At 30.5% G+C, this 16,737-nt stretch overlaps 1 protein-coding gene across 2 annotated transcripts; it reads right to left on the reverse strand.

The window, feature by feature from the left end:
* Positions 1-2,213: 2,213 nt before the first annotated feature.
* LOC107847966 lies at positions 2,214-7,997 on the reverse strand. Of its 2 annotated transcripts, XM_047399809.1 has the most exons (3): positions 7,767-7,997; positions 5,979-6,015; positions 2,214-4,630 (listed from the first exon to the last, which is right to left on the reverse strand). In XM_047399809.1, the coding sequence occupies exon 3, from the start codon at positions 4,604-4,606 to the stop codon at positions 2,381-2,383; it is 2,226 nt and encodes a 741-aa protein (XP_047255765.1). In that variant the 5' UTR covers positions 4,607-4,630; positions 5,979-6,015; positions 7,767-7,997; the 3' UTR covers positions 2,214-2,380. The 2 variants fall into 2 exon arrangements, with proteins under 2 accessions (XP_047255765.1, XP_016548075.1); XM_016692589.2 differs by lacking the exon at positions 5,979-6,015 and having other exon boundaries at positions 7,767-7,951.
* Positions 7,998-16,737: the final 8,740 nt, after the last annotated feature.

Consider the following 16,737-nt stretch of genomic DNA (forward strand, 5'->3'; position numbering starts at 1 on the left):
GACTATACGTAACCAACATGCACCATAGTTCTATTAAAGTGGGCTTTCCTATAAAATTGTTTTTGCTTTCAAAGTGAAAAAATGGCATTTGAAAATTGAAATAGTGTTTGGCATGAATACTAATTGCAGTAATTTAAAAAAATTTATGAGTGATATAGAGTAAAGAAAGTAAAACAACTTTTTTGATATTTTCCAACTTTTTATCGCCAAACATAATTCCTGATTCAACTCTCCAACAAGTAAAAAATATTCATGACCACCAACAACAGTGGTGGCGCAGCGAAAAGGGGCTGCCCCAACCTACCCAGAGGTCGATAGTTCGATCCTGGGTATGGACAAACACTCTGTTGGGAGCTCTCCCGTCCAAATGGGGCCCGACTCGGGGCGAATCCAGATATAGTTGGACTCAGCAGGTATCGGACACCAAATGGTTTAAACCAAAAAAAAAAAAAAATATTCATGACCAGATAGTTTATTTATTTGGCCGAGTTTTTACAACTACATATCCAGTTTAGTTCCACAAAGTGGAGTCTAAAGAGACAATATAGCCCCACAAGATGAGGTCTGAAAGAATAGAACGTCCACAATATAAAGTCTTAAAGAATAAAGTATCCACAAACCTTACCTCTGCCTTGGAGGTTAAGAGACTGGTTGGCCAAATTTTTGAGAGGACCAAATGCTCACTTAAAAAGCAGAGGCGAACCCAGGATTTGAAGATAGGGGGTGTCTATTATCTTAAAAAGCACTATTATCTTTAACATGGTAATGTCTATCAACTACATAATTTGGCATACAACTTTTTTAAACTTAAAAATTAAAAAAAAATTATGATCAAAGTATAAAATTTGAAATAATCAAATGAAATAAATTTAGTATTAATATAACAAAAGTAGACTATTCTTTTATACTAGACGTCGACGCGTTTTCATATTCTGAAAACGGTCAATGATTACATCATTGCTTATATTTACAAATGCATCATTCTCAATGTAACAAACTTAACAATCAATTTTTAAATGCATCACCAATACTGTTACGCAACTCATTCTTGATATGCTTCATGGATTAAAAAGCTCTCTCTACAGTTGCAGTAGCGAGAATTGAAAAAGTTGTTCGTTGAGTGTGCGTGTTCTAGCATATATTTTGTAGCCGTTTGGCCATGAATTATGTTCTTTTTTTCGAAAAATTATTTCATTGGAAAAAGTAAAAACAAGATGGGTTTGGCTATGAAAATTTCAAATACAATTCCGAAATTATATTTGAAAAAGTGAAAACAAATAAATTTATTTTCACTTTTTTCACTCATATTTCTCTCACAAAATTTTAAAAATAACTTTAATTTATATTCATGATCAAACATAGCTCTAACTCGAACTTCAACTTTAATTTCAACTTCGAAAAATTATGATTTTCATGGTCAAACAGGATATTACTTGGCTTGAAGAGAACTTGGGGAAATTGTAAATTTTAGGGATTTGGGGGGATTTGATGTTGTTGGCTTGATAGTTTTGGGTTTGGATTGGAGAATTGTCATGGCCCATGTATTTATTAAATAAGAATATACATTAAATTTAATTTAAAGTAAGGGTGGGGCGTGGGGCTAGATGTGGAGGTGGCAAAGGTATTTAAAGGGCGGAGGTGTGGGCCAGATGAGGTGGCAAAGGTACACAATTAAATGGCTGGTGCATTAATTATAAAGGCACAAAAAGGAATGCTTACCCGTGACGTCATGGACCAGAGAGACCTTTCGTCTACTCTCTGAACTAGTGCACACAGGCAAACTTTGATATTATGGGTGCACGATTTAATATATTACCAAGTTTTTACAGTATCTATACATATATATACGATTTTTTAAAAAGTTACGGGATGCACGTGCACCCTCATGGATCCACGTGGATCCGCCTCTTAAAAATATTTGACCAAACTTTTGAGAGAAAATAAATATTTCGATCAAGTAAGCAAAAATTATTTTTCAAAAGCTAAAGAAATAGTTTTTCTCTAAGAAAAACTTTTTTGTGAAAAATACTTTTGAAGAAAATACACTTAGAAGCACTTTCAAAAAGTTGGCCCAAAGCACAAATTGCTTCCGACCATAAATACTTTTTTAAAAAACAACTTCGTAAAAATTGTTTGTCAAAATAAGCTGATTTCAGGAACTTGGCTAGACATGCTATTAAAGGGGAAGAAACGGGAGAAAGGAAGGCACTAAATAACACAAACAAGGGCTTGCTTTTTTTTTATTATTATTTTTTTCACAATAACAAGAGGGTAATAATGCACATATGAGCCAAACATAACCAACCACCAAGTCCAAGCGTATTTTGCTATTCTCTTTTTCTAAAGTTTTTTATAGTCTCAAATCCTCTATCCCTACCTTTTAGAGAGAGGGGGGAGAAATAAACTGCCTAGGTAAGCTAAAGAGATCTCTCTCTTCAAAGGGAGAAGTCCACACACCAGAAGCACCCGCTGCCGCAGTCTCTGCTGTACTCACTCCATTCTGCAACCCGGGGATACAAACATCAATCTCATTGGGCAGAACAGGTCTTGCAGTAGACTTTTCAGGTCCACGGTAAAATGCTTCATAGTCAGGATTATAGTGTTGCATAAGGGAGTCTGTTGTTGGCTGGTTTGTTGGCCACGTATCACCTGTTCCTGACCATACTGAACCTCTATCTACGCACCACTCTATGCCTGATGATGACGAACCGCCATCTAAACTCCAGTCTACACCTGATGATGACGAACCGCCATGTAAACTCCAGTCGACGCCTGGTGATGACAAACCGCCATGTAAACTCCAGTCTGCGCCTGATGATGACGAACCGCCATGTAAACTCCAGTCAACGCCTGATGATGGCAAACTACCATGTAAACTCCAGTCTATCTTTTTGTAATCTACCTGCATAACTGGGCGACTACCGGTACTCCAGTCAACAGGAGACAACAGCCCATAAGTACTATTGGTGCCTAAATTGGAGAAGAGTCCAGGCGAGGTAGCTGCGGCAGTCGGTTGCGTCTGTAATGCACCAACTGTCCTACTCCACAAACTATTTCCCCAGCTAGTTCCTGGAGATTCATGTGTCCCACAGCTGGAAACAAGTTGTTCTGGCTGTTGGTGCTGTTGATGATGGAGTTGGTTGAACAATTGGTTACTGCTGAAACCATTCATGCTCAAGCTTCTTGTGACAGGTATATGTGGAATCATATCATTGGGTGTCATTGTTCCAACAATATTATTAGAAAGAAATGGCACTACTGTTCCTGGAAGAGATGAGCTTACATTTGAAGTGGGAGTGTGCCTGGCATTAACAGACGGGGTTCGTTGCATGACTGTAACTGGTTCCTTCATAGTTTCTATTTGTAGATTCTTCAATTCATTTTCAACTGCCACATAACGAGTTTCTGTCTTGGGAGCTGGAACTGACACCTCCACAGAAGATGACAAAGAAAAGGAAATAGAAGGATTCTCTCCGGAATTCAGACACTTTTTGTCAACAGGTACCGACACTTGATGTGACTTGCCCCAGTCCAATTCTGGCTGATCCCTTTTCAGCAAGGGTATGTTTTTGCTCCCAGGATCCATAGAAGGCCCTGCTGGGACAACTTTAGTATAACCAAAGACTTTATCATCTCTCTTTGCTGGTATTGTACTAGATGATGAAGGTTTTACCAGTACTCTTGGTAAGTTCTGAGCGGCGCCAATTGGTAGCTTGTCCCTGCCCGCAGAAGGATGTAGCTTGTCATTGCCCATAGTAGGATGTAGCTTGTCATTGCACATAGTAGGAGGAGCGCTAGTTTTTTCTGGCTTGAGCAGCACAGAGGGAGGAACCTCCTGCTTTTGTGATCTCAACACATCTTCAGCCTTTCCAAGATCGCCCTCGCAGGCTACCACTGCTCTTTCAACATCCTGCTTGGAGCAGTTGAATCTATTTTCCAAGTCAGCAATGCGAGCAAACTCTTCTGATATGTCAATTTTCAAATTATCCCCAGTATCAAGACCTTGTTCCTCGTATTTGTATGCTTCTTCGCCTCCTTCAAATAACCATGCTACTGATTCTTCTACTTTGCCTTCATTAAGAATAAGAGCCATAGTTGCCTGTTCCGAGGAGAACCCCATAGATACAAGCTGCTCAGCAAGTGCTTCAAGCTTTCTCGACATGAGATAGCCATTACACTTCTCATGCAGCTCTTGCGCTCGCCTTTCCTTCTGACGTTGATGCTTCTTCTCATTTTTCTGACGGTTTTTTTCCCGCTTGTCATTATCAGCTGCAGAAAAGGACTCTTGTCGGAGAGGAAGATTAGATGTTTTCTCTTTATGTTCATCCGACTCACCAGACAAGCTACCATTATTGGAAACAGTTTCATACTCTCCACCAGCTCCATAAGAGTGCCCACTAAGGTCATCTGTCTCATTAATGTTTTTGAAACGATCATTGACGTGGACTGAAGCATTTGAAGTCCAAGGAGCTGTGTCAAGTGAATGGAACGTTTGCAGAAGAGGATTGTATCCACTGGTGGGAACTCCAGCACCTGCTTTTGCACTGGAAGGCTTTGAAATACTCACCTTTTTAACCTCTGACTTGGACCTAGCTGTTAGAGACATCACTGCAACTTCTAATTCCAACACCTGTAACAGTTACGAGATGATGATTATTAGATAAGAAAACAACTAATGCAACTTCAAGAAAACAAGGTAATTCTAAAGCAAATATTTTTTGATAAATCAAAACTCTAAAGCATTACAAGGTGCAAAGAACCAAGCTATTTAACATTTTGAAAGCCCACGTCAGCAAAATAAACGTATAGAATTGCCCTATTTTTTAACTAGTTCGGTGAGAAAAGTATCTTTCTGACATGCAGGATCAAAGGAAAAGATTGATAAGTAGAGGGCTGCACCCATCCCAAATATATAGTAACACCAAAGACAATAATATTTTAAATTCTTTGATTTCCTAGGTGATTGACATCTCAATATCAATTGTAGACAATATATGACTACAAATGAGAAAGGACAATAACTAGTCACTAAACAATTTTAAGATCATTGCCTAGAACAATAGTTGGGCTTTAGCTAGCCAACCAAGTGCTAGCAAATGTCTATATCGGCACCTCAACAAGCCATATAAGTTTCATCGTAACCAGAAAAACAAGTTCAAAGTTTCAAATAGTTGATAATTTAAGACATTGTCCAAATGCACATGAGCAAAGAAACATGAACATGTCATTACAGTATGCTTTCATCAATTATTTAAACATGAGGACAGGATGATTATCTGCCAAAAAGAACCCTGCTGAATGTGGTGCTAGTGACAGCATGGTCGTAATTGATGAAAGCATGCTGTAACAGCACGGCCATAAAACAAGAAAAGATATTCTAGTCCCACCACAATCAGAGTGCTAAAGTAAAGCAATATATATCAACAAATGAACAAGCTACACCAACAAGAAAACCAAGGCCCAACATAGGTAAATAGAGAAGGAACATCCAGCCAGGTAATCAAACTTTACAAAATAGGTTGTAGTGTTGTACCTTCGGTTTTGTTTCTACTTCATCAAAAAAAAAAAAGTGGTTTTGTTTCTACTTTCATTTTAAAAAAATGTGGTTTTGTTTCTACCACTCATTGGTTTTGTGCCATTCAGCAGTTGTAAGTATTTTAATGTGATTTCCAAAATTATCTATCCACCCCAGGGTAATTAAGGTGTTCCGCTGTCCTTAAAGGGTTCATTTGGACTTCAAATTTAAATACATACCAAAAGGATACAGGTGGGAGGATGACCACCGTGAAATTTCATGCATGATTCAAAGCAGGATTGAAAAGGAAAAAACTACAGCAAGATAGCAAGATAAACAATGCAAATGAAATGACTACCAGTAAAACTAGAGGAATAAGATACTACGCAGATACTAACCTATACTAGTAAATGCATTCAGTTTCACAAAACCAAGATAATTAATGTTTTTTTTCCAAATTTACCTCTAACCATTGCAAATTTAATGATAAATATGTCCGCCTAAAAAGAAAAGAAAATCATAATTAGTGTATTAGACAAAAACCTTCTTAAACTTTCGGAATTAGTGAACTACTTGATCCATGTGCCCAAGCCTAAAACATCAACTATTCTGGATAGGAGGGAGTACTCATTTATTTATAAGTCAAGTATAACGAGTCAGTAGTCACTATTATCTTTTGAAATGTCCTTTGAAATAACAGATACAAAGGTGGCGGCACGGCGCCAAAATCAAACCGAAGCAAGCCCTTGCAACTTCTATAATTAGAAGTTTTGACTTTCAATTAAAAAATCTGAAAACGTAGCATGTCACTAGACCTCAAAACTCAGGTGCTTACAAACATTACACATTCCTATATTTGCCACAAGTAAATTCTTATTTAATTCAGAAAGTTCTGTTTCAGACACAAATTTTTTACTATTTTTTATTTTTTTTTTTTAGAAAAAGGAGCACTCTAACCATGGAAACCAACATTCCCAAGCTCCGATCAAGGAGTTATGAAAGCATCGACCTCATCCTAAAAGGACTCCTTTAGCTTTACCCTCATTTTACTACCATAAAGATAGATGACGCATAAGTCATAACAGACCAATGAGAATCAGTAATTTTCAAATGACTTCAATAAATCTCAATTCATTTCATATGTCAAATTTCCCATTTGAAATTGACACAACAGTTCTCATCAGTCGATCTATAACAATCACAAGAACCACCACCCCATCCCACCCCCCCCACAGACACAAAAAAAAAAAAAAACATTTCTTTGGCTACAAATATATACACCCTCACCCCGAGAACATCAAAACACGAATTCAATGACTCTAGCCATTCCAAATTACCACAACAAATCCTAAATCCTAAACCCTAAACACACAAAAGTCCTACAATTCACCAAATGGACATTCAAAAAACCCCAAAAAGACAACTTTTCAGAAGAACATCGCATTCAAGAACTCTATTGAAGACTGATCGTTAAAGAAGTCCAAAAAAAACAATGAAGAGTAAACAAAATTAGCATAATTAGCCAAATGGGCAATCATAAAACCTCAAAAAACACCCCAAAAACAAACTTTTCATAAAAACATCACAATCAAAAACTCCACTAAAAACCACAAGAATTAAAAAAAAAAAATGGTAAGTAAACTAAATCCGCATAATTCAACCAAATGCTCATTCAAAAAACCTCAAAAAAAAAAATCATATAACTCACCAAATGGGCATTCATAAACCTCAAAAACACCCCAAAAAACAAAAAAAAATCAGCAAAAATCACAATAAAAAATTCCATTAAAATGAAGGGTAAGAAAAACTCGAAGAATTCGCCAAATGGGCATTCATGAAATCTCAAAAAACACCTAAAAAAACAAAATTTTCATAAAAACATCACAATCAAAAACTCCATTAAAAAGTACAAGAATTTAAAAAAAAAAAAAAAAAAAAAAAGGAAAGTAAACAAAATCCTAATAATTCAACCAAATGGGCATTCATAAAAACATCCAAATAAAAAACAAAATTCATATAATTCACCAAAGGGGCATTCATAAACCTCAAACAAAACCCAAAAAAACATCAAAAAACTCCATTAAAACTGAAGGGTAAGCAAAATTCATAGAATTCACCAAATGGGCATTCAAAAAAAACCAAAAAAATCAGCAAAAATCACAATAAAAAAACACTCCATTAAACAGTGATCATAAGCAAAGTAAAACCAAAAAACCATGGTAAAAGAAAATGAATGATAAGCAAAGCATACCAGTTAACCAAAGAGAAATGAGACCATGGATGGATCGGTGAAACAGCTGGGTTGTAAAGAGGGGGGTTGGGTGGGTGGGGGTGATGAAGATGAAATTTGTAGAGAAAAATGGAGGGGTGTAAGAGCGAGAGCACGAGCAAAATCTTATATATATATATAGACAGATCGGAAAACAGTAAGAGAGAGACACATCTTTTTTCTTTTTTTTTCGGTAATAAGATACATGTAATAAGTAAAATACAAGGTTAGAAATGGAAAAAATGTAAATATAGTTTTTTAAAAGATGGATTTTTTTATTTTTGAAAAATTGGGGGAGAAAGTGTTTTTTTTGTTAAATAATACTAACTTCGTTCCATTTTAGTTGGTTATCTAACTAAAAATTTATTTTTCATATTAATTGATCACTTACTAATTAATTGTTTTTATTTTATCCCTACATTTAATAGTATATATTAAATATTAACAATTACAGGACAGATAGGAAACAGTAAGTCATATACAAGGTTAGAAATGGAAAAAAAACTATGGAGGTAAATAGGGTTTTATTTTTAAAAATTGGATTTCTTAAAATTTTTGAAAAAATGGGGGAAAAGTGTTTTTTAATAAAATAATACTAAATTCATTCCATTTTAGTTATTTATCTTACTAAAAATTAATGTTTCATGTTAGTTAATTACTTACTGAATCAGGATAGAATTAATTTTTTATTTTATTTTATTTCTATAATTAATAATATACATTAAATATGAACAATTACAAGACAAATAGGAAACAGTAAGTAAAATACAAGGTTAGAAATGGAAAAAAAAAACTATGGATATAAATAGGGTTTTATTAAAAAAATGGATGTTTTTAATGTTGAAATTTTTTGGGGGGGGGGGGGGGGGGGGGAGTTTTTTTTTTAGGAAAATAATAATATGTTTTTTTTTTTTTTTGAGTTTATTCAAGAATGTTGTTTTACAAGGTTATAAATGGGAAAAAAAAACTATGGATGTAACTAGGATTTAAAAAAAAAAAAAACGTAGATTTTTTAAATCTTTCAAATTTTGAGGGGAAAAATGTCATTTTGGAATAATAATACTCCCTCCATTTCATTTTAGTTGGTTATCTTACTAAAATAAATACACCATATTAGTTGATCACTTACTTAATCATGATAAAACTAATTAATTTTTATTTTATTTTATCCCTGCAATTAATAGTATATATATTAAATGTGAGCAATTATAATTTTAATATTTATTTCTATATCCAAGAAATATCATTAATCTATATATACTAAATAGCAAGAAAGTCTTGTTCTAAAAGTTGTAAGTGTCAGCTTGTAACTGGGGGTGTACAAACCAAACCATCAAGTCAAACCGAACCGACGAACCAAATCAAATCGAGAAAAAAACCGACTTATGATTTGGTTTGATTGGTTTGGCGTTAGAAAAAAAACCCAACCATTCTTGGTTTGGTTTGGTGTTGACCAAAAAAAAGTCAAACCGAACCCGAATCAAACCGACAATATATATATATATATATATATATATACCGCACGTGTAACCTTTGATTATTTAAAATTAGACAATTTTGTCTATTGTGAAAGCTTATATAGATATTTATATATAACTTTATTATAAAAAGTTAAATAGTAGTATACTCAAATAGAGTGGATTATAAATTTTTACAAAGATATCTAATTATAATAATATTGCTTGCTTGTAAATCTTATGCCAAAAAAAGACTAAAATTGGACACAACAGTAAAATTAAAACCTTATCAATTACATGCACAAAAGATGATAAAAGAAATATTCCTAGAGAAAAAAATGCAATATTATCGAAGGCAAAAATAATTGAGAGAATAATACCTTAAAAATTTGTGATGAAGAATGTTGAATAATGGCTTTTTATATATAAGCGTTCGGATTCTCCTCCTTACATAAATATCAGTCGAATTTTCGTGTTCGTATCTCAAATCTATATAGTCAGATTTTTTAAGTAGATATTTGAATTATATTTAGTCGAATTTCTACATCTACATTTGTATGTGGCTGCATATCATCAAATCTTTAAATTTAGATTATGAAGATCAAATATCCACGTGTGATTACAAGCAACCAAGACATTCACATATAAACTAAAACCAACTCAATCAAACCCAACCTTCGATAGAGGAAGGTACTATGCATAATGTGATATTGGTGAAAATGATTATACTACAAACAATTTTTTTGCTTCGATTTTATTTTGTTCTTTGAAATTTCATAGCCGCCTTTTTTATGTTATTCTCATAAATTAGTATTACGATTTTTTTTAACATAAATAACAATTAATATCTCTCACTTACAAATAATATGGATTTCTATAGTGGTTGAATTGTACATAAAAGTTACGATATTACAAAAAACATGACTCATAAATAAAAAAAAAATTAACCTACTATCCTAATTCGTGACCCTAATAAGCTTTTTTAAAGGAAAATGGGATTGGAGCCCTTTTTATGTCACGATAATCAAAATTATGTCACGATTGTGCAAAGAAAGCAAAAGAAAAAAGAACAATAAATCGTTGATTTTTGACAACTTCATTCGATGGAAACATACTTGTCCAATTTTTCGATCAGAAACTTTCAACTAAAAGAGAAACACAAGAAATTATCAAAAGAGAGGATCAATGTCAATTGTTGATTATTATTCTTCATATATAATCTTTAAAGATATGATTTAAAAGAAACAAATAAAGGCAAAAGGGATGATGATAATGATAGTGAAAAAACACGTGAATCAAAACTAAAATAAAAAGAAAAAGTACAATATAAGAATTTGTTTCGTATAAATTTTGATCCAAAATATTACATAAATAGAATTATAAATAATATTTTCTATATAAGGCAAAATTCTATTTTTAGAAGTACTAAATATTACCTAGATTAAATAATCAAAATCAACAAATATATGTTATTAAATCCTAAAACTCATGCATAGGAACAATAAATTAAATTTATTCTATTTATCAAGTTTTCCTTTTATAAATTATATAATTAAATATAAATTTTTCCGCCTCCTTTTTTTTTACGTGCACAACGATTTCTTCCTCTTTTAACTTTGACTTGTCCTACAATTTTATTCATAATATTCTACTTATTCTTCTTTATAATTTTAAACTATGAAGTACTAGAAGTTTTTAGTTTATCAGGATTCTTTCTATATATTTTAGGAGTTATTAAATCCTTTTCATATATTTTAGGAGTCTTTAATCTAATTAAATAATAAATTGAGAAAAATAGTAAAAAGACGTTTTTATCTATTGCAGAGGCTTCTAATGAAGAGAAAAAAGTTTAAGGTCCTTCACACTTTTAATATAGTATAGATATAATATTCAAACTTTTTTATACATAAAATATTAGTTATAATCTACTTTTTAAATATTTTTTCAACTAGCTTTAGTAATTTTCAATAATTTGAAAGTAGATGTAGATATATATTTAGATTTGGGCCTTTTAAGTTGTAATACTTGTCCATTAATTGCTAATTAAATGATCCAAAACTCAATATAAACTTAAAATCTAAACTTTTCACTCTTCATCTCACTTTTTAGTTTCAAGAGAGTTTTTCGCTCCTCATTTTTTCATAATTATGATTTTTTCATTAGCACATGAGTGAAAACATATTTGATCTAATCACAATATAATTGTAAAAACTAAATATTATTTTTAAAAACTGAAAAACCGAAAAACCCGAAAAAACCGAATAAAATCTAAACCGAAAAAATCAATTTTATGTTGGTTTGATTTGTTTTATAATTTTAATAAACCGACATGATTGGTTTGATTTTTTTTCTAATAAAAATCGAACCAACCCGACCTATGTACACCCCTACCTGTAACAATGTCATTTATTAATTTTAAGACAAATTAGTTAAAATTAATTTTAAATTAGTTAGTAGTTATATTAATTTAAAATTTTAATAAATGTTGAGTTCTTTATTTTTTACAGTACTTTTTTTTTTTGAAAGTCAGCAGTTATTTTTCATTATAACATGATTATCTATTTGCTCCTTTTTAAATTTTATAGAAAAATAATTGTATACGGTTTGCATAATTTCCATTATCAACTGCTCCTTTTTGTAAAAGTAATGTATATATCTAAACTTAAAAATTAAATTTAATAAGAACAGAATACTTTTTTTCTAGAAAGTTATCAAATTGTTTATATTAAATATTTAAATTAATTTTCCATAATTATTCCTTTGTAGTAAAATTCGTCCAAAATATGATTTGTGAACCAATAATTATTCCTTTAACTGCATACTTAATTTTCCACAATTATTCCTTTTAACTGCATAATTACTTGGAAATTTAAAAGTCCACCAATAAATATAAATAATTTGTGCAAAGAAAACAACAACTACTTGGAAGCTATAGTAAAGCCAAAAAAAAATAAAAAATTACATCCCCATGTCCGTTAACTTCTCCGCAGCACACTCTTCTATGAGTAATTTGTTTTTGTTTTTTAAAGAAAAAAGCATGACACTATATGTTCAATAATTCGATTTTTGTTTAGTTTTATTACATTCAAGTTTTACTAATATTTCAGTTTTATTTTTTTCTTGGGATTCTTTTTTTTTTTTTTTCCATCAAGATGTCAAAATTGTATGGAAGGAATTTCAATAATATAATAGATTGCTGTCTTTTTCCATCTCTTGCTTGATTAGGACTTCCCATATTTCAAAGTACAATTACAGGTATGTTGAAATATATTTTGATGTTTCATGATTTCAAACTTTACAATATTATAAACACTTTTTATTGTACATCTCAGAGTGATAAAATATCAGGCCTCAATATTTCAAATTCCTCTTCGATTTACTGCAAACTCGAGCACCTGAAGATAAAAAAATACAATGAAATGTATGAAATTCTGCAATTTTTCATGATTAGTATCATTTATGACTCTTTGATCCTTATTCGTGAAGTAAAAGAGATTGCTAATAATTCAGGTCAGTTGGTGACATATTACTTGCCAATAATCTTGAATGTAGAGTCAGAGGGTTGACGGTGGTGGAAGGCTTCTCTGTTTAAGGAAATCAAGCACAGGACATCCGATGCTGAGAAAGAAAAAAACCCATGTCATCTTTGTGAAGTTTTACGTACTGTTTACAGAGAAGGTATACATATTGTTTCTCTATTAGAGAAAGGTTACATGGCATGTAATTATACTCTTTAGTATTAGTAATTATGGGGATGGGGATGACGATAGAAGGGTTTGTCATTGCAGCACTTTTAAGTTATGGAGTACATCACATTCGTGTCTTTGTGAACAATTGGTATTATTTTCTTTTAAATATGGAGATTATAATTGGTTCTTAATCATAATCACAGTTCATTCAAGACTTACATGTTTCAATCTAATGAACTACCAACAACTTATCCTCTCTTCAAATTTACATTTTTATTTTTCAATTATTTGATTTTTTAAAATATTGTTGTAGATATGGGAGCAGAAGTTGGTGTAATGTTACCCATTTATGCTATGAAAATAAATTCGCATCTTCAGCAAAGTTATGAACAATGTCTGATTCGCTCCAAATCTGTGAACTGCCGTTGTGAACATACATGCTCCATATTAGCTCACCAATGAATTTAAATGACGTTTGCCTGAAAAATACATAGAAATAATTTTACCCTGTTCAATTAGTTATTTTCATTTTAAAAGATTACAGAAAATAAATATTTAATGTTCAACCATAAAATATTTAATGTTATGTAAATTTAACATTATCTTTGTAATATAAATTTATCATTAAGTTATCATGTTAAAGTGTTATCAAAGCTTGATTGTACGTTTACATTATTTTAATTAAAAGTTTTGTTTATGCTCATGCCTTTTAATACTCTCCCATTAAGTATGATAAGAAAATGTTTACCGGTCTATTTTAATAATCTCAACAAAATTTCAGCAATTAGTTATATCATACATAATTGTAACTAAAGGATATCAAATACATACACCAACACAAAGCAGCATCAAATATTTAGGGGCATTAAATTTAAAAAATAACTTAATATATTCAAATACTTTTTCGTCTCCTTTTATAATTTTATGCAAGTATTTTTCATTAACCTTCCACATCTTTTATAATTTATTATAAATAGCAAGAAAATCTGGCATAGATAGATGCCAAGTGGATAAATAAGATAATATATGTGGTACTTTTTAGGACAAATAGTAGATTTTTATATCTACAAGTAAACATAAAAATAATTTTTTATTGAATTAGCATATTTGAATTTAATTTATATCTTAACATATTTAAGAGACATATCTTACCAAATTTAATTTATATCTTAACTTTTTTTAATCCTAAAATTTTTCACTTTGAACGGCGTTAAAAAAGGTAAAAAGAAAGGAGCCGTGTGTTTTTCCTTATTCTAATTACAATATTAATAAATCAAATATCTATTTTTAAAAAAATTAAAGAAAATCCAACAAGGAAAAAACATAAAAAAAAACTTCTAATGCACGTCACAATTCCCGTCCCTATTTTTCGGGCACGTATCCCACACAACCACTAATTATTTTTTTATTTTTTATTTTTAAAAGTAAAAAGATAAAATAATTAAAAGATCAAAATCAAATTTAACTAACGTAAATATATTTATCAAACAAAATATAAATATCCTACATCCATAATTTTTAATGAACCAGAAATGTTTACAAATTAGTATCTGAAATTAATTATTATTCTAACTATCGACAAAAAGAAGTTTAAGAAACCATCACCACTAATCCCACTTCCCCATTGCCTCTTCTCACCCACATTTCTCCACTAATCTCCCATACAACCACAAAAAGCAACAGATTTTATTTATAGTTTACGATCTTTAGATTCAATTTCTATTTTAAACCAAAATTACATTCCTATTTTCAAGAAATTTTCACGAAAATCTCTACTAGATAGTTTAAATTTTTATCTTTTAATACTGACATCCCTATTTTCTTAATCTATTATATTTAAAACAAACAAATTCTTTGTTATCTACAAAATGTAAATAGTAAATTACATGTATCAATTATTTTTTAATTATATTTTAACTAATTAATAATCTTCTAATATAAATAAAAATTTTTATAAAAACATAATTTTGACTTAAAAGTCATATTATACTCAATTTAGATTTCTAAATTTTTAGCAATCATCTCACAAAATTTATCTTCTGTTTAACAAATAAAATTCACATAAATACATAAATTAATACAAATCACCAAGAGTTAGTTGAAAAAATAAAAATAATTATTTAAAATATTACACTAAGAAATAAAAAAGGTAACAACATTTTATACTTAATATGTGATATTCATACCCACGTTTTTCATTAACCTACCACACAATCACTTCCACAACAAATATACTTAGCAGTTTGTAACTTTTTTAATATAATTTTAATTTTACAAATAAATTACATTTTATATTTTCAAGCAAATTGCAAGATAATTTTCTATGCAATTTTTAATATAGATAAATTTTATAATATCTAAATTTCTATTTTCCTATATTTAAAGCAAACAACGTTTTCGACAACAAAATGTTAATAGTAAATTACATTTTTAATAATTGTTTAATTTTTTATTAAGTAATTAATAATTTTATAATATAAATAAAAATTTTATAAGAACAACTGTGACTGAAAAGTCATATTATAAAAAAAATATTTTAATCATAGTAAAAATATTAAATTAGGAAAAAAATCAGAATCGCATATTACACTATTTAGATAAACATAATGAAAAAAATTAATAAAGCTATAAACTTATATAAAAAGTTTCAAACAAAAACAAAGAAGACAATGTTTTTAAATTGAGATGTAAAAAATGTATGTGAGGCTTTGATTTATAAGATGTTAGTTCAGAATGCATGTGAGGCTTTGATTTATAAGATGTTAGTTCAGTTTTTAATCAAATATATTACTCAAAATTTTTAAATAGCCATCATATTATTATTAGAATTATTCCCCCCCCCCCCCCCCCCGTTCCCAGTATCCCACTTCTTTTTAGATCCTAAAACTCCGTCTAATTCACATCTTATTATTTTTTCACTAACTTCCCACACAATCACTTTCACAAAAAAACATACTCAACAGTTTGTATATTATTCAAATACAATTTCAATTTTACGTATAAGTCACATTTATCATCTTATCCATGTCCTTTTATTTTTTCCACTAATCTCCCACACAGCCACTTCCAACAAAGATACTAAGCAACTATAACTTTTTTCTAATTAAATTATATTTTTATAAATAAATTTTATTCTCTATTTTCAAGTCAACTACAAGATAACCAGTGTCCTATAAATACACATCCAACGCATATTTAATTATCTCAAATTCTGTATCATAGCTTTTCTGCAAACACAAGTTCAAGAATATGACAAGAGTTGATTACATAAGTCAAATTACAAATAACAAAATGGACTGAAACCTGAAGGTAAGGGTAGTACGCATATGGCACGCTACACCAAGAAACAAATCAAATTTTCTTTGTCAATTTGGTTAGTACTGCAAGATGAAAAGGTATTCAAAATTATTCTATATTTTACTATTTTCTGTATCAATATTAACTTAAGTTTTCATTCTATCTAGGCTTCGACAATCAAATAATTAAATTGCATGAGTTAGAGAACTGAAATTTATGTTTTATAGGATTTCAGTCTACAATAAATATCACCAGTATTTTTCTAAGTCTTGCTGCTTCACCAGTGGAAGCTGCATTCATCTCTGCAATTTTACACTCCTCCTCCGCAATTACAGTGTATAAGAAACAAGATTTTATAAGATAAAAAGTACATCGATCAACAAACAAGTTCTTTTTAATATTTACTAAAGATCTACACATCTGAGACTCATGCATGCATCTTAAAAAAGAAGGGTAACCATATCTACCTTAAATCCGTGAACACAACCACAAAATAAGTCTCATAAAATA

Source organism: Capsicum annuum, chromosome 11 (genome assembly GCF_002878395.1).
Source record: "Capsicum annuum cultivar UCD-10X-F1 chromosome 11, UCD10Xv1.1, whole genome shotgun sequence".
NCBI lineage: Eukaryota > Viridiplantae > Streptophyta > Magnoliopsida > Solanales > Solanaceae > Capsicum > Capsicum annuum.